Source organism: Dreissena polymorpha, chromosome 2 (assembly GCF_020536995.1).
Source record: "Dreissena polymorpha isolate Duluth1 chromosome 2, UMN_Dpol_1.0, whole genome shotgun sequence".
Classification (NCBI taxonomy): domain Eukaryota; kingdom Metazoa; phylum Mollusca; class Bivalvia; order Myida; family Dreissenidae; genus Dreissena; species Dreissena polymorpha.
This window is the reverse complement of record NC_068356.1, coordinates 65,446,221-65,472,958: the sequence shown is the minus strand read 5'-3', so window position 1 is coordinate 65,472,958 and position 26,738 is coordinate 65,446,221. Positions and strand designations below refer to the sequence as shown.

The following is a 26,738-nucleotide window of genomic DNA, read 5'->3' as shown; positions in this document are numbered from 1 at the left end:
GCTTACTTTAAATGGACATCGCACGGTATTAAGTCACTTAAAAATCATTTAAAAAATAATCATTTTAGCATGTTGCTTTTTGCTTATAGGTGATATTGAAGCGCTTACATTTTTATTAAATCACATTAAATCTATGTAAGGTAGCGTGATTAAAATTCAAAAATATTTAAATAAGAAATAAGATGCATGCAACTATCTGCAAATGATTAATACTACGAGTTAATAAAAACGTTCCTTTGATGGGAATCGAACTACTGAACATCAATTTCTTAGCACTTCAATGCATCCATTACACCATAGGCTCAGCTGATTTAAAAAAAAAATAAGGTTCATATATAAACAATAATTATTAAATGAAAAAAAAAAAAAATCATTAAATGAAAACAAAGAAACGACCATTTTGCAATGTCAAAACTAATAATAATCATATTTTTCTCCTAACAACGTACACTAATATTCGTTGCTTATATAGTTTAAGCAATGTTAGTATTTATTTAATTATGTATATCGTTTAAGCAATGTTAGTATTTTTTTAATTATCTATCATAACACCACCATTGGTTGCTCGTTTACGCAATGTTTGTATTTATTTAAATATGCTTGCAAACTACAAATGTACAGAAATAATACAGTTTTATAACGCATTTAAAAACTAGCATGGCTTTCAATTTGGAAAGACTAAAAGAGCAGTTTACTAGATTTCTTAGCGCTATTGAGCAAAACTGCAACATATTGTTTTACGTTCACTTCAGACGGTTCATGTTATTGAAGCGATAGAAATTAACATATTTCAAACAGAAACTTTCATACGTGTAACACTACAATCATGAAGTAAAAATACTAACCTCCATTTATTCATCCATCATGTTATTCCGAAAATCACAACAATTCCGCGAATAACTATTTTTAAACCAAGCACTAAAATATTTCTCGGGTAAAACAATGACGTCGGTCAAAGCGGGTTTTCCCAATAACGTCATCAATGTCATTTAGCCCGGTTTTCTCACGGCGCGCCTCATATCTACTTTCAAACTAAGTAAAAGTTTCTACTTTAGGTCAGTATATAAGCTCTTGAAAAGCAGGACTTAATGCATGTGTGTCAAGTATGGTCTTAGATTAGTCTGTGCAGTCCGCACACACAAATAATGGACAACCATTTCCTCTTATGGTATTTTTCATAAATTTATGGAAAATCACATGGTCTCATTCAAAGGTATTATCTTTTAAACTAAAATCCAGTTTGACCCATAGTGTTGTCGCAGATTAGCCTGTGTGGACTTTACACTTCAAATGACAGTGGAATGTAATATGTACTAAAATCTGGTGTGAAATTATGAGAGTTTCAGCTGGGCAGGTTGCAGTAAGCCGCATTGCTTGTATGTTCATTTTTTAATGCATGAGCAATCAGAGTTTTGAAATAACATCTTGTCTTGCTTTATTTCCAGGTCGTTTGTCACACAGGTGTTTCAGCCGTTTTCAGCCACACTAATGGAGGGAGGCACGTACAAGCATCTTCAGGCAGAGACAGCCAACTACAAAACAGATCTGACCAATCAGATTAATCAGTATGTATCCTTAGCAACCATACCAACCAATCAGATCAACCAGTATGTATCCTTAGCAATCACACCAACCAATCAGATCAACCAGTTTGTACCCTTTGCAATCACACTGAGCAATTAGGTATGTATCCTTAGCAATGGTACCAACCTATCAGATCAACCAGTATGTATCGATAGCAATCACACTGACCTATCAGATAAATCAGCATGTATCCTTAGCAACCTTACAAAGGCCTGTAACTCCATTCTGTATTCAATTACAAACATTGCTTACATGTGAACTACAAAATATTCAATATTTAATTTAGTTGTAAGGACAAATAATTATATCAATCAGTATGTATCCTTAGCAACCACACCAACCAATCAGATCTACCAGTATGTATCCATAACAATCACACTGACCAATCAGATCAACCAGTTTTTACCCTTTGCAATCACACTGAGCAATTAGGTATGTTTCCTTAGCAATGGTACCAACCTATCAGATCAACCAGTATGTATCGATAGCAATCACACTGACCAATCAGATAAATCAGTATGTATCCTTAGCAACCTTACAAAGGCCTGTAACTCCATTCTGTATTCAATCAAAAACATGGCTTATTTGTGTACTACAAAAAATTCAATATTTAATTTAGTTGAAGGACAAATAATTATATCTCTGTATTTATGGGTACTGCATATACATGTTTTCAGGGTATTTGAGGTCACTGAACAAAAGGGGTAGCAAGTTGCTGTCAGCGATATAGAATTGGCTTTGTCTGTCAGTCCGTCCATCTGTCACAAAACTTTTTAGGGCTATTTCTCAGTGACTATATAAGATATCAAAATAAAACTTCATAGGTGTATAGATATTAATAAGAAGAAATGCCATTCCCCATAACCCTACACTTTCTTTAATTAGAGTTATTGCCCTTTGTGTATATTTATTTGATGTAACTTTTTAGGGAGATACTATGAAAGACTTCAACATGAAACTTCATGGGTGTATTGATAATAATGAGGAGAAAAGCCATGCTTAAAAACCATAACCATTAACCATATTCTCTTTCTTAAATAAGAGTTATTGCCTGTTGCTGTTGTTGTATGATTGAACTTTTCAGGGTTATATTTTAGATATGATACAACATTTCAACATGAAGCTTCATGGGTGTGTAGAAATCAATGGGAAGAAGTGACATGCTCAAGAATCATAACCCTACACTTTCTTAACTAAGAGTTATTGCCCTTTGTTGTTTTTGTATGATGTTACTTTTTAAGGCTATTTCTCAGATATGCTACACGATTTTAACATGAAACTTCATGGGTATATAGATATATATCAATTAGGTGAATTGCAATGCATAAAAACAAATAACCGTCACTTAATTATTTTTAATGATTATACCGTACATCACGGGATTTGCACCCATCCATAAACAATTTATTTTTGGGGGATATCAATTCAACGAATTTGCTTGTTTATTGTGCTTATTTGTATATACAGATTAAATGCATAATAGTGTGTTTGTTTTGATGATTTTTTTTTATGTAAAACATTTGTTATGAGGAAATACAACCTGTGTATTATTGTGAAAAAATTGTTGTCAAAACATGACAAAGAAATGGAGGATAATTACGATTAACAACAGTTTTTATACCTTTTTACTTGTGTGCACACACAATTTTCTTTCATCTTCAAATAAATAATAGAAAAACGAAATAGGCTATTCCATTTTGAACTCGTGTACATGCATGTATTTTCTCGTTGCCAGACGCCAGTGGAGACTCAACACCGGCTTGAACTATGACCTCCAGACCAAGGTCAAGTTGCCAGAGAGAGAGCTCAAGGTCAGGGCACGAACCTCAGTGCTTGCATTTGCTCATTCGTTGAGCACAAACTTGGAAATGCTCTTCAAACATAATTCTTAATTCATGTGATACAATTGCATAATTTATGTTTTTATTAGTACATGTACTTTATTTTTATGTCCTCCACCACTTTAGTGTTTTTGGTTTGTGTGTTTGTTTGCGGCGAACTTCAACATTTTTCCATAACTTTTGCAATATTGAAGATAGCAACTTCATATTTGGCATGCATGTGAATATCATGGAGCTGTACATTTTGATTGGTGAAAGGTCAAGGTCATCCTTCAAGTTCAAAAGTAAAAACAAAAATTCAAGGAAAGTAATAAGCTTTAAAGGTAGATAATCATCTGAACCCGGCTTATGATTTTTTTTTAAATAAATCAAAGCGGCGCAGTAGGGGACATAGTGTTTCTGACAAACACATTTCTTGTTTAAGAAATAAATTGTAGTTCATCATTTTATATGTGTGTAATTTAACTCTTTTGTATGTGTTACACAATCATATTTTAGCCTCATTCTTGGCAAACTGGTTTAAGGGGGTTTAAGCATGTGTGTTAAGCGTCGTCCCAGATTAGCCTGTGCAGTATACACAGGCCAAGCAGTATTGACAATTTCCATCTAAACTGGATATTTGCTAAGAAGAGACTTTCTTTAAAGAAAAAAGCACAATGAAAGCTGAAAGTGTTGTACATGATTAGCCTTTCTAGACTGCGCACACAGGCTAATCTTGGATGACACTAAACACACATGCATTAAGCTCGGTGGTCTCAGAACATGTATGCTCATTAATAAATAAACGCAACCCAGTCACATTCCATGATTTTACCCATTTTAGCAAACCATATACCAAGCTGCGTGTATGCTTGAGATGTTCTACCCAGGTCATGTGATCAACCAGCTGAGCGTCTCAGAAGACAAGTTCTGGGAGTCCAAGGGCTTACAGTTCAGAGATTGGAAAGGTCTCGACAGATCTCTTTTGATAAATTTCTTTAGCCCTTTGCATGCTGGGAAATTTATCGTCTGCTAAAATGTCGTCTGCTAAATTTCTAAAATTAGCATTTTCTTCGATTTTTTTTAAAGAATACTATAAGAATAGCAAACAGTTTGGATCCTTATGAGACGCCTAGTGACGTTCTGTGGCGTCTCATCTGGATCCAAACTGTTTGCAAAGGTCTTTAAAATTTGGTTCCAGCACTGAAAGAGTTAATGACCTCTTATTATGGATGTGAACGTTTTGTTGATATTCTAGTGTATACGTTTTTTATGCTGTCCCAAATGGGGAGCATATAGTCACTGCTTTGTCTGTCAGTCTAAATTTTAACTTTAAATGACTTAATTACGCAGGGGATGTGAAACAAATTTCCTTGATAATGGTTTCAGTCTCCTTTATTTGGTCTATCTGTCTGTCGAACATTTTGTTTCTGTGGAGATCTTCAATTTTTCAATTAAAAAAGTGAGATCTTAGACACTAAATAATCCGAATTAGATGAAACATAATATGGTGGAGTTTCTAATCCCTCTAAGGTTATTTGAGTCCAAGTATCTTTTAAGGCAGTAATTGCCAATGAATAATTGTCATATGCTAATGGATTATTCCATTTTAATATGCAGCACCCTTATTGTGTCAACAAGCATATATTTTCAGGTAGTTCCACACCTTTCATTTTTCAAGAGTTATTGCCCTTTTATATATATTATGAAATTGCACACATGCCATACGTCCCGCATTGTCCCGGAAATGAAGAACGTGTCCCGCAGTCCCGCAAATCTGTCATCTGTCCTGGATTTTACAAAATCCATATATACATGTACCTTATCTTAGGCTTAACTGCACCTTGAATCTGTGTTCCCACTAATCTGCAGTGTCTTCATGGCAATGCCTACCCAAATAGGTGACTACGCTACATGTCAAAATAGATCAATTAATTAACAGGGGTCCTCTTATCATATAAATTGTCTCACGTTCGCAGTCAAACCGAAATGGCGGCATTGTTTAATGTGGTTATTAATTGGCTTGAATACATGTATACTGATTTTATGGCAGTTTGTTGGCGCACGCTTTTAATGAGGGATTTTCATACGCGTGTGATTTTATTGCAGCTTGTTACATTAATTACGCACAATTCTGTAAATGTTTCGTTCGATTCTCAAATGATAATTGTTCAATTTGTAATCCGAAACACGCTTCCGAATTTTAATGCTTACGTGACATTTCAAATACTAGTGTCAAATAAACAGTGCTTTATCCTATGTCTCAATAAAAAGCGCGCGAAAATTATGCAGACATAGAACGCCGCATGGAAAGTGTGGGTGTATTTTGTGTTGTATAAAAACATGATCATCACGTCAGGCGATTTACGTGTGTTCAATTTTAAATTAAAACGCCCCGATTGGACGTTATTTCATCACATCTTTAAATAGTAACAAATGCGCTACGAAGTTTAAATGCGGCCGTGGATATGTGTTTCATTCAGATGACGTGACATGTACACAAATGCAATTTGGTGCTCATTCCTAACACGAAAAACATGTGGCTTGTATCTAGTAACGGAAGAAGTAATGTTTAATTTGACATTTATAAATCTAGTGTATTTCAGATTGGCTTTCGAACTTAGCAATTTACAATGTGAAAAAAAATGCATACCCAAAATGCTTATATGTCTATATATATCGCTATAAGTATACATGTCCCGGAAAATCGGCAAAAGTCCGGAAAAATTAGCTCAATGTCCCAGAATCGGTCTGAAAATTTATGGCATGTATGCAAATTGCCTCATGAATTTTATGTTTCTTTGTAAGGTCAAAGGAACTTATTTTCCGAATTTGATAAAACTTAATATGCAGTATTCCTGCAAAGTAGAAATGAAGATTTTGTCATGTCATTTTGCTCCAATGAGTTTTCTGAGAGTAAATGGAAGCTGAATAATAATTTTCCCTCATAATTAAATCAAAATTTAATAAAGCATGTTATCCGATAGCATTTATCAGATTTACTGATTTTTAGCTCACCTGATTGCTCAGGTAAGCTTTTGTGACCGGTCTTTGTCCGTCTTCCGTCCGTCATCCGTCCACATTTGTTCGTAAACACTCTAGAGGCCACATTTATTGTCCGTTCTTCATGAAACTTGGTCAGAAGATTTGTCCCAATGATATCTCGATCGAGTTCGAAACTGGGTCATGCTGGGTCAAAAACTAGGTCACTAGGTCAAAAAAAGGAAAAACCTTGTAAACACTGTAGAATCGCATTTTATGCCCAATCTTCATGTAACTTTGTCAAAATGTTTGCCTTAATGATATGTTGGTTGACTTCAAAAGTCCGTGTTTCCGGTCCGTTGAAAAAACATGGCCGCCAGTGGGCGTGGCAGTTTTCCTTATTTGGCTATAGAGAAACCTTGTAAACACTCTAGCAGTCACAATTTTTGCCCAATCATCATGAAAGTTGGTCAAAACATTTGTTTTATTGATATCTTGGACAAATTTGAAAATGGTCCAGATCGGTGAAAAAACATGGCCGCCAGCGGGCGGGGCATTTTTCTCTTATGTATATAGTGAAAACATGTGAACACTCTAGAAGTCACATTTTTGGCCCAATTTTTATTAAATTTGGTCAAAATGTTTGCCTTAATGATATGTTGGTCGACTTCAAAAGTGGTTCCAGTCCATTGAAAAACATGGCCGCCAGTGGGCGGGGCATTTTTCCTTATTTGGCTATAGAGAAACCTTGTTAACACTCTAGAAGTCACAATTTTTGCCCAATCATCATGAAAGTTGGTCAAAACATTGGTTTTATTGATATCTCGGACGAGATTGAAAATGGCCCAGATCGCTGAAAAAACATGGACGCCAGTGTGCAGGGCATTTTTCTCTTATGTGTTTATAGTTGAAACATGTGAACACAGTAGAAGTCACATTTTTGGCCCAATTTTCATGGAATTGGGTCAGAACATTTGTTTCCTTGATACAAGAGTTGAGTTAAAAAATGGTTCCGGTCAGTTGAATAACATGGCTGCAGGGGGAAGAAGCAGTTTTCTTTTATTTGAATAGTAAACAAAGCTTGTGAACATTCTAGAAGTTACATTATTTGCCAAATCATCATGAAACTTGGTGAAAAGATTGGTTTTATATATATCTCAGATGAGTTCGCAAATGGTCCAGATCGGTCAAAAAGCATGGCCGCCAGGTGGGTGGGGCAGTTTTCCTTATGTGACTACAGAGAAACCTTGAGATTGAACACTATAGAAGTCACATTTTTTGCCTTATCATCGTGAAACTTAGTCAATACATAGGTTTTATTGATTTCTCAAACAATTTGAAAAATGGCTCAGATCGGTAACACACTTTTTAGCTCACCTGATTGCTCAGGTGAGGTTTTATGATTGGTCTTTGTCCGCCGTCTGTCCGTCCACATTTGGTTTGTAAACACTGTAGCATTCACATTTCTCAAGCATTCTTTATCAAAGTTCCTGAAAGATCTCAGTCAAGTTTGATAATGAGCAAAATCACATAATAAATGCCATCATTATTGCCCTAAGATTGTCCAAATTTTTTATTATATTATACAAAATCCTTGTAATCACTCTAGAGGTCACAATTTTGTTTCAGATTTTATGAATCTTGGTCATATTTATTTTTGTAAGCAAAGTTTGATGTTTGGTTAGAGGGTCAACTCAAAATATAGGTAACCAGGTCAAATCTTACAAAAATAAAAACACTCCATGCGCCAGAGTTTTGGTTTAATAATGATGAAACTTGACCAGGATGTTTGTCTGGACAATATCTTGGTAAAGTTTGACATTTGGTAAAGATTGAATGAACTGACTCCTCTCAGGTGAGGGAACTAGGGCCATCTTGGCCCTCTTGTCTTATTATATTTTTTGTCAAAAGAAAGAAAAAAATCTGATTTACACAATTTCTAAACCTATTCTTATCTTGAAATTTAGCTATACAACAGTGTTAAAAAATCACATTTAAGCCTTTTTTAAGACTTGGTAACAGCACTTGAGTTTAATAATATACTTTCACTGCCCAGTTTTATAAAATATAAATGCATTTTGACTTGGGCAGTGTTTTTGTGGCTTGTTTTTAATAATGGCTATTCTAGTATTTATTATGTACATGGTTTTCTACTTATAACAGGACTTGCAAGTCAGAAGTTGTCTGGAATATTTTCCCCATCGTTCCTTGTCCCTCTGGAGGAGACAGACAGCCATTTTCAACTGCAGGTAGAGTTGACACCATAGATGTTATTGTGCATTGTTACTATGCAAATATTGTCTGGTATTTTGTTGTAAATATGCATATGTTGTACGTGTTTTGCTTTTAATTGGCAAATGTAGTAAGGTATTTTGTTGTACTTAAGCAAATGCAATATGGTATTTTGTTGTAAATATGCAAATGAAGTTTTTTTTTGTTGTACACATGCAAATGTAGTATGGTATTAAGTTGTAAATGTGTAAATATAGTATGGTATTTTGTTGTTAAAATTAAAATGTTGTTTGGTATCCTGTTGTGAATTTGCACATGTAGTTTGGTATTTTTGAGTAAATATGTTTATTTAGTACCGTATTTTGTTGTTATTATATGCAAATGTAGTATGTTTATTTTTGTTGGTAATATGTAAATGTAGAAGTACGGTATTTTAAATAGCAGTAAGTCTTTGAACAACTTAGTGGATAATGTGTCTGCCTTGCAACTGGAGGCTTGAGTTTGAATGCCACTCAAAACATAGGGCTTTTGTTTGAATGCCACTCAAAACATAGGGCTTTAGTTTGAATGCCACTCAAAACATAGGGCTTTAGTTTGAATGCCACTCAAAACATAGGGCTTTAGTTTGAATGCCACTCAAAACATAGGGCTTTAGTTTGAATGCCACTCAAAACATAGGGCTTTAGTTTGAATGCCACTCAAAACATAGGGCTTTAGTTTGAATGCCACTCAAAACATAGGACTTTAGTTTGAATGCCACTCAAAACATAGGGCTTTAGTTTGAATGCCACTCAAAACATAGGGCTTTAGTTTGAATGCCACTCAAAACATAGGGCTTTAGTTTGAATGCCACTCAAAACATAGGGCTTTAGTTTGAATGCCACTCAAAACATCAGTGGTTCTGAAAATCCTGAAGAAAAAAGAAGACACATGAATTCTTATGACTTTGTATGAATTCTTCACATGGAATGGATTCTTATTTAATTTGCTATTTTATTCATTAAATGTTTATAATTATGTCAAGATGCTGATCAATTATGTTTCTTTAGAACAGAAAATGGTACTGTAGCTTTACCAATTTGTCTCATGGTCAAAAATAAATAAAGTGAAGAATACATTTCTTGCTTTCTGTCATAGCGCAAGCTATAAAATTCCCAACAAGTGCACTGATAAGATGAGAAAAAAATCTGCATCATACATTATGTTGCCCTTTAGGGTTTGTAGAGCAATGAGACTCATTCTAGGCAAACTTGGCTAAATGCATGTGTGTAAAGTGTCATCCCAGATTAGCCTGTGCATTCTGCTCAGGCTTATCAGGGATGACACTTTCCTTCTTAATTGGATGTTTCATTTACATGACGCTCTTACTAAAAATACCCCAAAAGCATAAATTGTCATCCCTGATCAGCTTGTGCAGACTGCACAGGCTAATCAGGGGCGACTCTTCAGACACATGCATTATGCCCAGTTTTCCGAGTACGAGACTCTAATTGACTGGTTGCATATCATTCAGGTCAAGCATGTGAATCTCAACCGATATGTACAGATGATAGAGGCAGCAAATGTCCATGATGACCTTGACATTGTGACAGAGGTGCACAGTGACTCAGGTAATTAACAGTCTCAACCTCTCTCTAAGGCTCAATTGGTCATTGTTGGCTTTAATAGAGTTAAAAGTACTTGGGTAGTCTCAAGTATATTGCAATGTATCCTAGGTATGGAAAATAGGTTTAAAGGCACCTGAACATAAGTATATTTTCTCTACCTTGGGTACATTATAGTGTACTTAAGAGTACCTAGGGTACTGTTTTAAGTAGTACCTGAGCTGAATATGACCAGTCGAGCCCCAGTCATAATGTATGCATCAATCTATTACATTACATGAGGACTAAAGTGCTCAATAACAGGATTAACAGGAGTGAAATGGATTTCTGTTAGGAATTACTTGCATATTTACATTCTGAAGTTATTATAATCTTTGAAAAAAAGGGAGACTTTTTTGCTTTGCACCTTTTGGAAAGTCTATAGTATGGTCAGTTGTGTTTTCAGTAGACCATTTTGCTTCTGCTAAACATGTAGAGAACACATAAACCTAAGATCATTATAATTGGTCTGATGGTTATGCAAAGAAGGAAAAGGGGATGCTTTTCAGTTTTGCAGTCAGTAGGTAAGATATGTCAAGGTCATGCTTGCTTATGACACAAACTTTGTTTTGGTTTAATGGTAGGAAAGGAAGAGATCTATTAATTCTGAGACCTACAAAGTTAAATGTCAAGATCAGAGCAGATTTTATCTTTGAAATTTGTACTTAAACAATATCTTTAGAAACAATATCTTTAGAAAGCTTTGACCAATAATCATCTTATACTGAATACTTTTGTGGACAGGAACATGCCTATTCATTTTTAGGTTAAAAGTCAAGATCACAGTGATTACAGTATTTAAACATATCTTAATAATCTTACATATTGATGACTTTGCTGAAATTTTTGGTGGGAATATTCTTTTTTTTTTTAGCTCACCTGATTGCTCAGGTGAGCTCTTGTGACCAGTCTTTGTCCGTTGTATGTCCGTCTGTCCGTCCGTCTGTTAACATTTGCTTGTAAACACTCTAGAGGCCACATTTCTTGTCCCATCTTCATGAAACTTGGTCAGAAGCTTTGTCCCAATGAAATCTCGGCCGAGTTTGAAACTGGGTTGTGCCGGGTTAAAAACTAGGTCACTAGGTCAAAAAAAGAAAAACCTTGTAAACACTGTAGAAGTCACATTTCAGCCCAATTCTCATGTAACTTTGTCAAAATGTTTGTCTTAATGATATCTTGGTTGAGTTCAAAAGTGGTTCTGATCCGTTGAAAAACATGGCCGCCAGTGGGCGGGGCAGTTTTCCTTTTTTGGCTATAGAGAAACCTTGTAAACACTCTAGAAGTCACAATTTTTGCCCAATCATCATGAAAGTTGGTCAAAACATTCGTTCAATTGATGTCTCGGATGAGTTCGACAATGGTCGAGATCGGTGAAAAAACATGGCCGCCAGTGGGCGGGGCATTTTTCTCTGTATGTATATAGTGGCAGTTTTCCCTATTTGGCTATAGAGAAACCTTGTAAACACTCTAGAAGTCACAATTTTGCCCAATCATCATGAAAGTTGGTCAAAACATTTGTTTTATTGATATCTCAGACGAGAATGAATATGGTTGGGATCGGTGAAAAAACATGGCCGCCAGTGGGCGGGGCATTTTTCTCTATATGTATATAGTGAAAGCATGTGAACACAGTAGAAGTCACATTTTTGGCCCCATTTTCATGAAATTTGCCCAGAACATTTGTTTTCATTGATACGAGAGTTTAGTTAAAAAATGGTTCCAGTCAGTTGAATAACATGGCTGCTGGGAGGGGGGCAGTTTTCTCATAATGCCCCCCCCCCCCCCCCCCCCTCTTTTGAAGAAGAGGGGTATTTTGTTTTGCTCATGTCGGTCCCTCCGTCCACCAGATGGTTTCCGGATGATAACTCAAGAGCGCTTATGTAAAGGATCATGAAACTTCATAGGTACATTTATAATGAATCGCAGATGACCCCTATTGATTTTCAGGTCACTAGGTCAAAGGTCAAGGTCACGATGACCCGAAATAGTAAAAATGGTTTCCGGATGATAACTCAAGAACGCTTAGGTCTAGGATCATGAAACTTCATAAATACATTGATAATGACTCGCAGATGACCCTATCGATTTTCAGGTCACTAGGTCAAAGGTCAAGGTCACAGTGACCCAAAGCAGTAAAATGGTTTCCGGATGATAACTCAAGAACGCTTAGGCCTAGGATCATGAAACTTCATAGGTACATTGATCATGACTGGTAGATGACCCCTATTGATTTTCAGGTCACTAGGTCAAAGGTCAAGGTCACAGTGACCCAAAATAGTAAAATGGTTTCCAGATGATAACTCAAGAACGCTTATGCCTAGGATCATGAAACTTCATAGGTACATTGATCATGACTCGAATATGACCCCTATAGATTTTCAGGTCACTTGGTCAAAGGTTAAGGTCACAGTGACCTGAAATAGTAAAATGGTTTCTTGATGATTACTCAAGAACGCTTATGCCTATGATCATGAAACTTCATAGGTACAATGATCATGATGACCCCTATTGATTTTCAGGTCACTAGGTCAAAGGTCAAGGTCACGGTGACCTGAAATAGTAAAATGGTTTCTGGATGATAACTCAAGAACGCTTATGCCTAGGTTCATGAAACTTCATAGGTATATTGATCATGACTTGCAGATGACCCTTATTGATTATCAGGTCACTAGGTCAAAGGTCAAGGTCACAGTGCCAAAAAACGTATTCACACAATGGCTGTCAAGGTCACCGTGACTCAACTTAGAAAAATGGTTTCCGGATGATAACTCAAGAATGCTTACGGCTAGGATCATGAAACTTCATAGGTACATTGATCATGACTCGCAGATGAAATAATGATGAAACTTGACCTGGATGTTTGTCTGGACAATATCTAGGTCAAGTTTGACATTTGGTAAAGATTGAATTAACCGACTCCTCTCAGGTGAGCGAACTAGGGCCATCTTGGCCCTCTTGTAATACAAATTTTCCTTGTCAATGTCAAAATCCTACTAAACTTCGCAATGTATTTATTTTTTAAGCATATTAATCAATAATTAATTAATTATTCCTTATTTTAGTTTGAGCAAAAAATAAAAATATATAATTATTGCAGAATGTTTTTACCAAACTTTTTATGCCCCCCACCACTATAGTGGGGGACCTTGTTTTTGCCCTGTCTGTTGGTTTGTTTGTTGGTGTGTTGGTTTGTGTCAAACTTTAACATTTGCCATAACTTTTGCAATATTAAAGATAGCAACTTTATATTCGGCATGCATGTGTATTTAATGGAGCTGCACATTTTGACAGGTGAAAAGTGAAGGTCATCCTTCAAGGTCAACGGTCAAATATATGGGTCAAAATTGCTCATTTAATAGACACTTTTGCAATATTGAAGATAGCAACTTAATATTTGGCATGCATGTGTATCTCATAGAGCTGCACATTCTGAGTGGTGAAAGGTCAAGGTAATCCTTCAAGGTCAAAGGGGGGACATAGTGTTTTACAAACACATCTTGTTTTTATTTAAAAAGGATATTTCTTCCAATGGAGTTAGCTTTTGTTTAAAATCATGACAGCAACAATGTCTCATATTAATGAATACTCAATGCAGCTTTTGAACTGCAGGTGAAATCTTGACCCACGCACCCTCCCTGGATGTGACAGTTTTCAACCCAACCGAAACGATAGTCAGCACAAATCACTACGAGACACTCCGGTATGTACAGTATGTACTTCTATTGTAATAACCTTGGCAACCATCATTGGTAACCAGGCAATGTTCTGAGAATTTAGAAAACAACTCACAGTATTAATACCTATACTGGCCGGTGCACTGCCGTAACTGTTCGCACTGATTTTCGTTTCTTATGTATCTAGACTAAAATAGCCTCTAGATTTATTGCAGTTTTTATGCCCCCAGATAGAAAAATCGGGGGTATATTGTTTTTGGCCTGTCTGTCATTCAATGTGTGTGTCCCAAAACTTTAACCTTGGTTAAAGTTTTCTGATAACTTTTGCAATATTGAAGATAGCAACTTGATATTTGGCATGCATGTGTATCTCATGGAGCTGCACATTTTGAGTGGTGAAAGGTCAAGGTCATCCTTCAAGGTCAAAGTTCTAAAAAAACTAATTCAAGGGAAGTAATAAGCTTTAAAAAAAGGGAGATATTTTCTAAACCTGCCAAATGGTATATTGAAATATATAGGGGGCAATATGTTTCTGACAAACAAACCTTTTGTTTGTATTTGAAAGCTTATTTGCTGATATTGCAGATCTTTCGGAGTGTGCGTCTGTATGAATAGTGCTTTAGTGGAACAGTTAAAAATGTACTCGTCGGTCCTGTCTCACATGTCAATCCATTTCAATTGTTACTATTTGAAGTAAGGCATGTAACAAACATAAATATCAAGTGAGTTGTTTTATTATTAGAACATGAAATTGTGTGTATGTTTATAATTGACAATCCTTAAATACACATGGCTAATACATTTTAAGCAGCAGTTTTGTTTGTGATTTTATATATTTCCTCCAAAATCACTAAGAGATGGTGATTAAAAAAAGTTGTTGTTGGAATGAAACAAGGAGGCCATATGTGTGTTTTTAAAACACTAATTAGACAAATATGTTGGAAATTGTTAACTTGGTAAAAAGAATTAGCAGAATTAAAACGTGAAAAATGGGCAAATTCTGCTAAAAAGGTGCGAAATTTTGTGGTTTTTAATCCTTAAAAAAATACATTGAAAATTAATTTATATTTTTACTGAATTATCAGAAAGGTTTCTGATACCTATTTAATACCCAAAAACTGAAACCCTGGGTAAATTCCCATGACTGTAAATGTCTATTTATTAAATTATTCCAGAAATCAGCAGGAAAACTTTCGATTTTGAGTGATTTAACCCAAAAAATAATAGATATGCACAGCTGTGACACTTTAAAAATGAGTTTTCTGTAAGGATATAAAATACCCTTTTAAAATATACCAAAAAAAAATTTTGGCCTCAAAACTTGCAATAAACACCAGTGGGCTCTCGAAAATACGTCTTGCATGAAAGAAGTTGTTAGGTATTTATTATTAACAACTAGTAGCCTTGTGTGTATTTGTTTTTACAGTTCAAGACGCTTTTTCCAAGTTCGTCATCCAGTGTATGAGTTTGACAAACTCCCAGTGCCATTGCCAGTGCCCCACCCATCGGTTATTGCCATGACGATATTTAACAGGTAAACTCACACCATTATTTAAAAAGTACATTGTAACATTATTGCCGAGTTAATGGAGGATTACGGGAATCAAGAATGACCACTGTGCCTCTGTCTGTCTGTATAGATGAATACACAAATTTATTCACAGGCTTTCTCCTGCCCTTTACATGGTGCAACATTTTAAACGTGCAGGCATTGTTCATAATGATAACAACACTGTGCATGTAGGATCGTTTTAGTCATTTGTTGAAAATAAAAAGATGTGCAACTTTTTATGCCCCCGGATCGAATGATCGGGGGTATATTGTTTTTGGCCTGTCTGTCTGTCTGTCTGTCTGTCTGTCTGTCTGTCTGTCTGTCTGTCTGTCTGTCTGTCTGTCTGTCTGTCTGTCTGTCTGTCTGTCTGTCTGTCTGTCTGTCTGTCTGTCTGTCTGTCTGTCTGTCTGTCTGTCTGTCTGTCTGTCTGTCTGTCTGTCTGTCTGTCTGTCTGTCTGTCTGTCTGTCTGTCTGTCTGTCTGTCTGTCTGTCTGTCTGTCTGTCTGTCTGTCTGTCTGTCTGTCTGTCTGTCTGTCTGTCTGTCTGTCTGTCTGTCTGTCTGTCTGTCTGTCTGTCTGTCATCAAAACTTTAACCTTAAACTTAAACCTTGGTTAAAGTTTTGGGATAACTTTTGCAATATTGAAGATAGCAACTTGATACTTGGCATGCATGTGTAACACATGGAGCTGCACATTTTGAGTGGTGAAAGGTCAAGGTCATCCTTCAAGGTCAAAGGTTAAATATATGGCATCAAAGCGGCACAATAGGAGGCATTGTGTTCCTGACAAACACATCTCTTGTTCATCTTAAACCCGTTTTCACAGAGCGCTGTTCAAACACGTCACATGAAAACAATTATTTTCTATGGAATGAGTGATATATTTGATGTCATCTAAGGTGTGCCGCTTTTTCATAAATTATTATTATATTATTATAAACCATAAACATATATATTTTGTAGCGAAGTAAAGGAAGGTTTATTGGAATAGCCACGGCGGTGGGTCTGTCAATCTGTTGGTCTGTCTGTGGGTCAGTCTGTCTGTCTGTTTGTTGATCTGTCTTTCAGTATGTCTGTCTGTTTGTCTGTCTGTTTGTATCCGACGTCCTTCCATCCGTCTGTTAACACTGAGATGTCAGACGTTCTTTTATACTAGTCAATGTGCAAGATTCCAACTGGCAGGCATTGTTTCTGATAATATGAAGTAAGGCTTGTGCAATTACTATCATCCAACATTAACAGTTTGAAAATATATGCCCTTTTTTCAAATGCATTAAATAACATCATGTTTCATATCAGAAAATGAGGTGAAGGGTTACTTTTAATCAATATGCTGTACAATGAATGCATGAAAATGTAGACTAAAATTGATTTTACCAGTAGGTCTGAAAATTGGAAATTTAGAAAAAATCAAAATGCATGAAAATATAAAAGGTTTCACAACTGATTTGTGAAATACTATTATTGGAATTGTGTTATTAGTTAAAATGTTGTGAACAATATTTGTTGGATGCATATTATAACATTTTATTGGTTCAAAGGTCTGAAATCTTTGTGCTAATTAAAGTGTCATGAAAACACGCCATGTATATTGACCTTTTGTGTAGGCTGCCATGTGTTTACCAGAGGATGAACAGGTGTGAATGCATTCTTAAGAATATGTTTTTATAGTTTATGTGCGTCTTATATTCTGATTGTATCTAACACTAACACGTGGCTGAAATTTAAACAATAATAAACATAATAAATAGTTTCTTATCTAGCAATATTATTTTAATTATGGGGCATCTCACTTATGATGTGTCTTACTGACAATATCTAGGCTGAGTTTGAATCTGGGTCACATACGTCCAAAAAGTAGGTCACCATATCAAGTCTTCGAAAACACCTTGTTACCAACTTTGACTGGCTTGGTCATATATATGAGCCTCAATCTGGGAAAACAGGGCTAAATGCATGTAAGTAGTGTTATACCAGATATGCCTGTGCATTCTGCAAAGGCTCAACTGGGACGACATTTCCTGCTTTAACTTGAATTTCATAAAGAAGAAACTTCATTTAAGCCAAAAATTCAGTGAAAGTGGAAAGTGTGATTAGCCAGTGCCGACTTCACAGGATAATCTTGGACTGTACGTACTTCACGCACATGTATTCAACTTAGGTTTTCAATTAGGAGACTCATTTAAATATGCCTGTTACAGGGAGAATGAGGTATATGACAGCAGCCGAGATGAGACCCTGTATAACCTGATCATCAAGGGAATCAAGACCTATAAAGGCATAGCCGACCCCACGACCTCGGTGTCCGTGGAAGGTGACCTCGAACCTAGCTCACCTGAGAACGGCCTTGACCCAGTTAGTGTTGTGTCACATCTGGCAGAGCAGGAGGACTCAATATCCGACATCAGTCATGATGAGACCTCGTCTATTATTCACGATGAGGCTGGTTCAGGGTTGGTTGTGTCTGGAGATTGGAGGCAAGGTCAAAAGGTCAAGCTAGGTGAAAAGGTCACACAGGGTCAAAAGGTCGAGTCCCATGACGATGCAGATGGCACCGCAAATGCTGGGGGAAGCGGACAGTTTGTAAAAAGAGATACAGGCAACATGGAAAGGGATGACGATGACAATGAAAGTGTTTATGTATAAAGAAAAAACTTTGGTGATAATTTGTTTGGTTGTGTATGTGTTTATGAGCTGGATGTAACAATATATTCTTATATATTGACAGCATTATTTAAAGCATAAGCAATATACTCTGGTTTGAAAAAAGCGGGGCATATAAGAACACCTTTGGCTGGCGAAGGGTAGTGGCCAGGAGAATGATGTCGGCTTAATAACTCAAACAGTTTCAATCAGATCATGAAATGTGTTTATAATGTTCGTTGGCATAATAATTCTAATAATTTTGATAACCAGCTAGATCACTTTTGAGCTCTTGAATTATTGCTCTTGAATTTAAAAGAAAGGGCAACATTAAATGTGTCTGCTCTCTATCACAAACAGTTTAAATTGGATCATCATGATACTTGGTGATACTTTTAATGGATATATCGCGAATTTCTCAGCCAAGTTTGCATCAATTGAAATCTGTAAAACAATAAAGCAATTGGAACGCTTTTCCTTGATAATTTGAAAAATACATCAAGTACTAGTGAAGAGTTTTGCAAATTTAAATTGAAGCCTTCGTCGTGCAGTGTTAGCATATGAGCATTTGTTTCCTGAGGTCCAGGGTTCAAATCTGGGGGAAGGAATTACTTTTTGTTCAACGTTTTTTCTTGCTATTGTTGTTAGTTAAGAATATTTAGAACATTTGTCAGTAAACATTTTAATGACATTTTCAAAATACAAAAATCTGTGAACAAGTTATTTTTAAGGATAAAAGCTTTTATCTTGGTCCATGCCTAATTTTACTGCTGTTTTATATTATGCAAACCTTTCTGTGCATTTACTGTTGGTATCAAATGCTTTAAGTACTTTCTTCTTAAGCTGGTGCTCGTTTACTTGGAAATATCAATATGGGCTACTTTTTTACAGATACAATTTAAAAATTAATGTATGTTGTTATTAATGATTGTTAATATTATAATGCTTTCTATACTCTCTGTTGTTTGTACCATTATATACAAAACTGAATCTCAATTATTCAGTTGCATAAATTTTCTCTTGTTTTCATAATCCTGTTATGCGGGATTGTTCTGGTGTGTAAAAGCACGTGAGTGCTAGCACTGACAACATCATTTCTTCTACAAATGGAACTACAGGTTGTAAACCTTTACATGATAAAACACGTGCTTCCTTTGTTATGAAAGTGTAATTCATGTGTTTTTCTGCAATAACGGATGTGAATCAAGGTACACTTCCAGAACGTTATTGACAGTTTTGAATTTTGTTTCTGTTCTGCTTATTATCATGCTTCCTGAAATGTACATGGTATGTATTACATGGTATATGGTATAGCATGGTAAATATACATTCAAAATGTGTTTATACACCTTATGACTGTGTCTAAACATGTGTTACTAGGTTGACACATCTTTTTATTATACTTTCCTATTCTGTGTTTAACATGTAGACTTTTGTATTGTTTTTATTTCTGTTTAGCATATTGTGCATGTAAATGCACTCATAGTGTGAACATAGATTTTATAATTTACTGAAGCTCTTTGATAAAATTGCATATGTAAAACCTTTTTGTAGTTTTGGTATTACTTATGTTATACCTTGATTTGTTTGTGATCTTTTGATGTTGTTTACAATTTAAACACCCGGCTTAGGAAAATTGATCCATTTACTTTTGTTTAACTGTCTGCTTCAGACATGAATAATAGAGTTTTATTTTCTGAAGATCATAAATAGATTGACTTATATTTGCTTCTTTTGTTTGATTATGAGATTATTTAACAAATCAAGATTGCTAGCATTTGTATTTGCAATATGTACATTGATTTAGTTGATTGTAGTTGTAGTCTTCATGAAACATATTTAAGAAGTAACACTTTTTCGACATATTTATTGTTCCTTTATATATGTCTAATCTGTCATATGTGAATTAAAATGGTGATAAACTAATTAGAAAATATTTACAGCTTTGTTGTTGATTGACAGGTTTTACATCATGATTGCTGAATTAGCAGGTATTAGCTGCACAAAATAACCTATTAATTTGAGAGGTTATTATTGTCTTTCTTGATTAACCCTTTTCCACTTAGATGTGTATTTGTTGCATTTGTAGTCCATCATAAAGTTAAATTTAATTAAAGACCTTTCTTAATAGATTCAAGTTTTAAAGGCTTCATTTTCAAGAAACTGATGAGCAGCAGCATAATACCTGAACAGACTGTGAGTCACTTGCAGGCAGCATAATACCTGAACAGACTGTGAGTCACTTGCAGGCAGCATAATACCTGAACAGACTGTGAGTCACTTGCAGGCAGCATAATACCTGAACAGACTGTGAGTCACTTGCAGGCAGCATAATACCTGAACAGACTGTGAGTCACTTGCAGGCAGCATAATACCTGAACAGACTGTGAGTCACTTGCAGGCAGCATAATACCTGAACAGACTGTGAGTCACTTGCAGGCAGCATAATACCTGAACAGACTGTGAGTCACTTGCAGGCAGCATAATACCTGAACAGACTGTGAGTCACTTGCAGGCTGTTCTGGTTTTATGCTGTTTGCACATAGCCATTTACACTTGGCTTCTGATTGGCAAAGTGTTAAGACAGAAGTAAAAGGTACTGAAGATTCACATACACAATTTTCCTTGTATAGGAATAGGTAATTCGACTTTTCAATAATTACTTAACAATGGTATTAGAGGTTTATGGAACACTGTCATGGACTATTGCACCGAAATTATGTCACTAAGGCAATAGAGTTTTCAAATTATTACAAAATTACATGGATTTTTTTACTAAAATTGTCACTAAAGCCCTAGGGCTTCCAAGTCATAACAAAAATGAGGTGAAATATATTACTTAAATTATGCCACTTAAGCACTTGAGTTTCCGATTCATTACAAAATGACATGGACTATTTGCTGTCATCAGAATCCAGTATTTTTTAACAATTTAGCGTTGCTTTAGTGTTGGTCATATTTATAAAGAAATGAACTCACTTCAGATGAGAATTATGTAGTTAAAACAATATTATGTGAATAAGACCTCAAACTTGGAATGTACACCATTTTTGTACACATACCTGTTCATTTCAATTTTAAATATGGTCATATACACATCGACACAATTGCATTTTTGAGGGATGGTTTTCTATCCAAACATTTAGCATACAGTTTTGTGGTAAAATATATTGAAATGATGCAATTATATACACAGGTGTCTTATTTACTTAAAATTTGTCAAAATTAATAAATAAACATTTAAGGTAATGTATTCCCGTACTAATATCTTATTTCAAGCTAACACTGGGTTTTATCTAGATAAATGATTTTCATCACACGTGTACACTAATGAGTAAACAAAATATGTTTATGTAATAACACATGTGATAATGTGCCTTACGTTTGTTCCAAAGGCTTGGACATCACGTGCTTGCTGTTCTGATGTCCTAAGAACGTGACTTCGTGCGGCACCTGGATATTCCTTCTACTTAGCACTTTTCGCTGTACGCCGTGGTTTGATTCATTGGATCATTTTTTGCATAGAAGTCACGTGGTTTTGCATTTAAATACAATTTGTTGCGTCCGTCTAGTTATTTGATAGAAGCATTCCGGGCATGCCTTCATTTTTATCGTGAACGTGGAGCACTTCTGACATAAACAACTCGGTGTTTCTTTTGATTGCTTTTTAGCTTTATTTTATAACACTACATTGAGACTTTATATATCTGGTGTTGAACAAACGGTTATTTTTGAAAACGTTCATAACAAAATTGAAACTCATTAAATTGTAGATCTTAAAAGATTAAAAGATTAACAATCACAATTACTGGACCAAATACATGAAACATATGGTTTGATTACATTTATTTAACTTTAAAAACACACCAAATACACGGAACATTTGGTATGATGACATTTATTTAACTTTGAAACCAGTCATGAAAAACATAAACATGACGTCTAATACCAGCCATGAAAAGTTGATCACCATATCCTCACTTGGACCAGAGGTTATCGTCGCCATTCTGATCCAAGTGGTCGGCTTTATTCTGATACTGTCGTCTGCCGTGCTGCTCGCGCGGCACAGACGCTTGCACAAGTTGGATCACGTGTTCCACATTAACATCCTGGTCAGCGGTGCCGTGTTTCTGTCCTCTAACTGGATGCTCCTTGTGCCCTGGCGTGGCGGGTGCGAGGCGTTCAGTGTCGTGTTCATCGTCTCTGGCGCAGCTGGAATATTCTCTGCGACTGGTGTGGCCATTGAGAGGTAACGGAAGCATTTTAACTCGTTTATTCAATCATTAACTTTATATTGTTTCATTAAAAGCTGCACCACGGGGGTCTTGTTATACATATATATAGGATCTGGCACGAGTTGTCATATCAAACCATATTTTATTAAACGAGTTCAGGAATTTTGTTAGTAAGCGAGCCTTTGGCGAGCTTACTAACGAATTTCCTGGACGAGATTAATAAAATATGATATGAAATGACAACGAGTGTCAGATCTTTTTTATCACATGCTTTTAAATGAGCAAATTAAGTAAATATTTACGCACACATAATGATAAATCCCGAATGTTGTTTACATTTCGTGACGTCATTTGACGGTGCAACGTCATTTCAGCAAAATAACAAAATGCGATTGGTCAATCGAACGAAAATAAGCCAATGAAAACGCTTTAAAAGTATATTACACATGTGTAAGATGAAAATATTCCTAATGGTTATATTACATGGGCAACAGGGTATGGCATGTGATGAATTATTTAATTTGCTCATTTAAAAGCATGTAATAAAAAATATCTGACAACTCGTGCCAGATCCTATATATATTGTTTGTCTAGTTTTGTATGGGATGACAGAATTTGTTTTACTTTACAGTTTGATCATATGTTCAACAATTACATATTACCAATTGTATTATTCAACCAAGCGCTGTTATTTACCGCTAATGTAAATCTCTAATAAGTTATTTATCATAATGATTTTCATTAATTAAATCAATTGTGAATGAAAATCATGTACTTTTATACCAGGTATGAATTTGTTAGACACAAAAGTATGAATATTAAAATTCAAAGAAGCATGCATATAATAATACCAATATTTTATACGCCACACGTTTTCAACTGACGCATTGTCGTATCTTGTAGTTGGTAACATATATTAACATACGATTATTTCCATGGTTCGCACATACATTGAAAAGGGGCTTGAAAATCATACTTTACGTTATAAAAGCGCTAGAACTTTGTGAGGGAATTTTTGTATGAACCCTTCTGTCGTTTGTATTTGCAGATGCAGAACTATGTTGCGAATGGCGACTTCTGTCACAACGGTGAAGAAGAACATAGCAATCCTGACCCGCATATGGCTTTTCAGCATGTCAACAGTTGTATACCCTTTGGGAAAAAAAGTGTATCTAACATATGCAAGCAGCAATATCACAAACAATCGGGCATACTCTATTTGTTTTACGGACAACTCTCTCCTATACTCGAGTCTAGACATAGCATTGATACTTTGTATTGCTGTTATTATTGTTCCCGTTATTCTCATGTTCTCATGCTACATCCTGATTTTCCATCATGTGCAAAAAGCTAGGTGCATGCGTAATAACAACCGAGCAGTGATGCAGCGTACTAAAACAGCGAGCATTGTCTTGCAAAATGTTCACCATGGAAGAAAGCTGAACGTATTTCAAATTGAGACACCATCATCTTCAACTATCTTATCGACAAGACAGAGATTGTCCGAACAGAGTGAAAAGCTACGAGAGTGTAGAATATTACTGAAATGTATAATATCGGTCCTGATCATTTTGGTCACATGGTTACCTCTCTGTGCCATGACACTCTGCATTTCAAGTGTAGGCTTTAACAAACATCACCTTTTAACAATGAAATACTTGCTTCTTAATTCCCAGCTTTCCGTACTCATGAACATCGTTTTCTACATCATCTATTGTGAACGCTACAGACAATTATACATCAATTTCCTTTTGAACTCCTTCGTAAAATTGTGCGCATGCTCAAACGTTACATCTGGAAACACAGCATCTTCAGCCCGACCCTCTGTCTCGATGAATTGCCCTTCATTCTTAACAGATCGTGATCATAGCAAATTCACCCAAACTGCTAGCTTGCCTCCAATACGAGAACAACCACCCTATCCCCGAAGTTATAGCGTTTCTGCTATTGCTTCTAAGCGTCCAAGTAGTGTGACATATAGCACTCGGATGAAACATAAATCTTTACCTGGTTTTCGTCTTAAACAATTCAACAAAGTCAATGTTTTGAATTGATCACTGCGTTTATTGTTTATCGATTTCTCTTTGTGAATCTATTGTTTATCGATTTCTCTTTGTGAATCGATTGTTTATCGATTTCTATTTGTGAATTGATTGTTTATCGATTTCTTTTTGTGAATCGATTATTTATCGATTTCTTTTTGTGAATCGATTGTTTATCGATTTCTCTTTGTGAATCGATTTTTTATCTATTTCTCTTTGTGAATCTCTTGTTTATCGATTGATCTTTGTGAATCTCTTGTTTATCGATTTCTCTTTGTGAATCTCTTGTTTATCGATTTCTCTTTGTGAATTGATTGTTTATCGATTTCTTTTTGTGAATTGATTGTTTATCGATTTCTCTTATTTTCACAACAATTAGTAGCTCAAGTATACAAGGCACACATGCGAGCATAATTGTATATGTAATTTTCTGTTGTTACAAGTTATATTAAATTATCAAACATACAGTATGCTTTGTAATGGTTTTACCGTTCTTGCAGCTGTAGTTTGTCAAAACACGGAGTGCAAGTATATTTGATGATTTTCAAACACGCTTTCGAATGAGTTCAGATAGTCTTATTCAGATTAACTTTTGCTGTGTGAATATGTATTTGTGACATGCACTATTTGATAAACATTACTATGAATAAATAATAAATCATGACACTTGAAGCATCGTCATGTAGTTTTCTTATGATTAAATATTTTAAATACGTATTATTAAGTCTGGACTTATATACACAAAGTTTTCTTGCGAAATCTAAAGATTTTTTTTATAATGAATATGTGTATATTCAATTACATTAAAGTCATCATGTCAATTGCAAATTTGGGAGGTCGCGTCGTATACATATTTAATCGACTTGTTTACCTTTGTCGTAATGACAATTTTCTATTTTTTCACTGATTGAAATCATAAATGAACACTATACCAAAGGGAGTGAAATACCACTTCTGACGAAAAGATTGAAGGAACGATATCGATTAAAGCATCGATTTTAAATCATCACCATTATACATATATAAATTATCAAGAGTAAAAATCCTCAACAATTGAATAATTTGGATTCTGTGTGTTTTTTTCGTTCGATTTTATTATAACACGTGGATTACTTACATGAAGGTAAAAATAAGTTTCATTTCGGGCTCGAGTAGTAGAGGCGTTTAACTCTTAATTTATATGATACTATTGCTAGCCCCACTGCGAAAGAACTTTTTTTTTCCTTTCTCTGTCTAAAATTCTCGAAATGACTGATGGTTATTTACAGAGGGTAGTAATCATGCGATATTCAGGATGGGTACGTCATTGCCAAGACAGTTACTTTTTGCCGTGGTACACCCTTTATTAATTTAGTTATTTTTTAAATGCTGCTCAATTTACAGCTATATCAGTTTAGAACAGTGTTCAGCGTTTATTTCGTATTATTTTATTTTTTAAGCTTTTAATAAGAAATGCATATAAACATACACGAGTGCAAACTATTAATAAAGATATCATAAAAGTACCAATACAATATATACCACGATTGTATAAAGTGTGTCATGAACAAAGTAATGGGTATAATTGTGTATGCCTCTTATTCATTTCTTGACAAAAAAGAGAGAAAAGCAGGAAAAAAAGAAAGGAAGAAAAGTTACACACAGACAAAAACCTGGACAAAGAAGCAAAACAATTTCGATGTATTATCCTAATATTTGTTTTCAGTAAAAAATATGTAGTTTAAGTATGAAGTCATTAGTTTTGTATGCTAACAATATCTTTAATTTCTGACCATCGTTCTTTTTTCCGTTTCAGTTAGTTTTATATTACTGTATATATGGAGTAAGCCCCCGATAAACTTTTAAGTAATCCATTTTAATTTGGTAAAGTGTTCTTTCTTCTACAGGCAAAAATATATTTTTTAACTTCAAGATTTAATATGTTCATTTTTTCTTTTGCAAATCCAGTACTTCAAAGAATAAATGACTTACAGTGCATTGTATCAGGTATATCTAATCTGTGCACTAAGTATGTCTTTATATAATTGATCAGTATTTTGACTGTGTCACATTCCCAAAATAGATGGGTAACGGTTTCTGCTTCTTGCTTTTAAAAAGAACAATTTCTTTTGTTAATTAAATTCATTTTATAAAATAAAGAGTTAGTTCATATTATTTAGTGGATACTTCTATACTGGACCACTGTGAGTAAGTATCTCTCGTTATGTAGAAATGATTTTTTTTTATTTCCGTATATTTTCCTCGTTATTTTTATATTTCCCATTTTTTGATGCAAATAGGTTTTACATTCTTTTAAACAAAACATTTATATATGACACTAGATAAACTTTTA

At 35.1% G+C, this 26,738-nt stretch overlaps 2 protein-coding genes across 3 annotated transcripts in view; both read left to right on the top strand.

The window, feature by feature from the left end:
* The window catches only part of LOC127867377 (uncharacterized), a 186,051-nt gene extending 165,986 nt beyond the window's left edge, over nt 1-20,065 (top strand). For both annotated transcript variants that reach the window (XM_052408477.1, XM_052408476.1), the window contains exons 26-33: nt 1,446-1,565; nt 3,320-3,395; nt 4,249-4,372; nt 8,550-8,635; nt 10,132-10,228; nt 13,871-13,961; nt 15,362-15,469; nt 17,688-20,065. In XM_052408477.1, the coding sequence (XP_052264437.1) occupies nt 1,446-1,565; nt 3,320-3,395; nt 4,249-4,372; nt 8,550-8,635; nt 10,132-10,228; nt 13,871-13,961; nt 15,362-15,469; nt 17,688-18,132 (1,147 nt within the window). In that variant the 3' untranslated portion in view covers nt 18,133-20,065. The remainder of the gene's footprint in view (nt 1-1,445; nt 1,566-3,319; nt 3,396-4,248; nt 4,373-8,549; nt 8,636-10,131; nt 10,229-13,870; nt 13,962-15,361; nt 15,470-17,687) is intronic.
* A 1,999-nt stretch (nt 20,066-22,064) lies between these two features.
* LOC127869780 (uncharacterized) lies at nt 22,065-24,418 on the top strand. Its single transcript, XM_052412441.1, has 2 exons — nt 22,065-22,378; nt 23,413-24,418. The coding sequence occupies exons 1-2, from the start codon at nt 22,065-22,067 to the stop codon at nt 24,416-24,418; spliced, it is 1,320 nt and encodes a 439-aa protein (XP_052268401.1).
* Nucleotides 24,419-26,738: the final 2,320 nt, after the last annotated feature.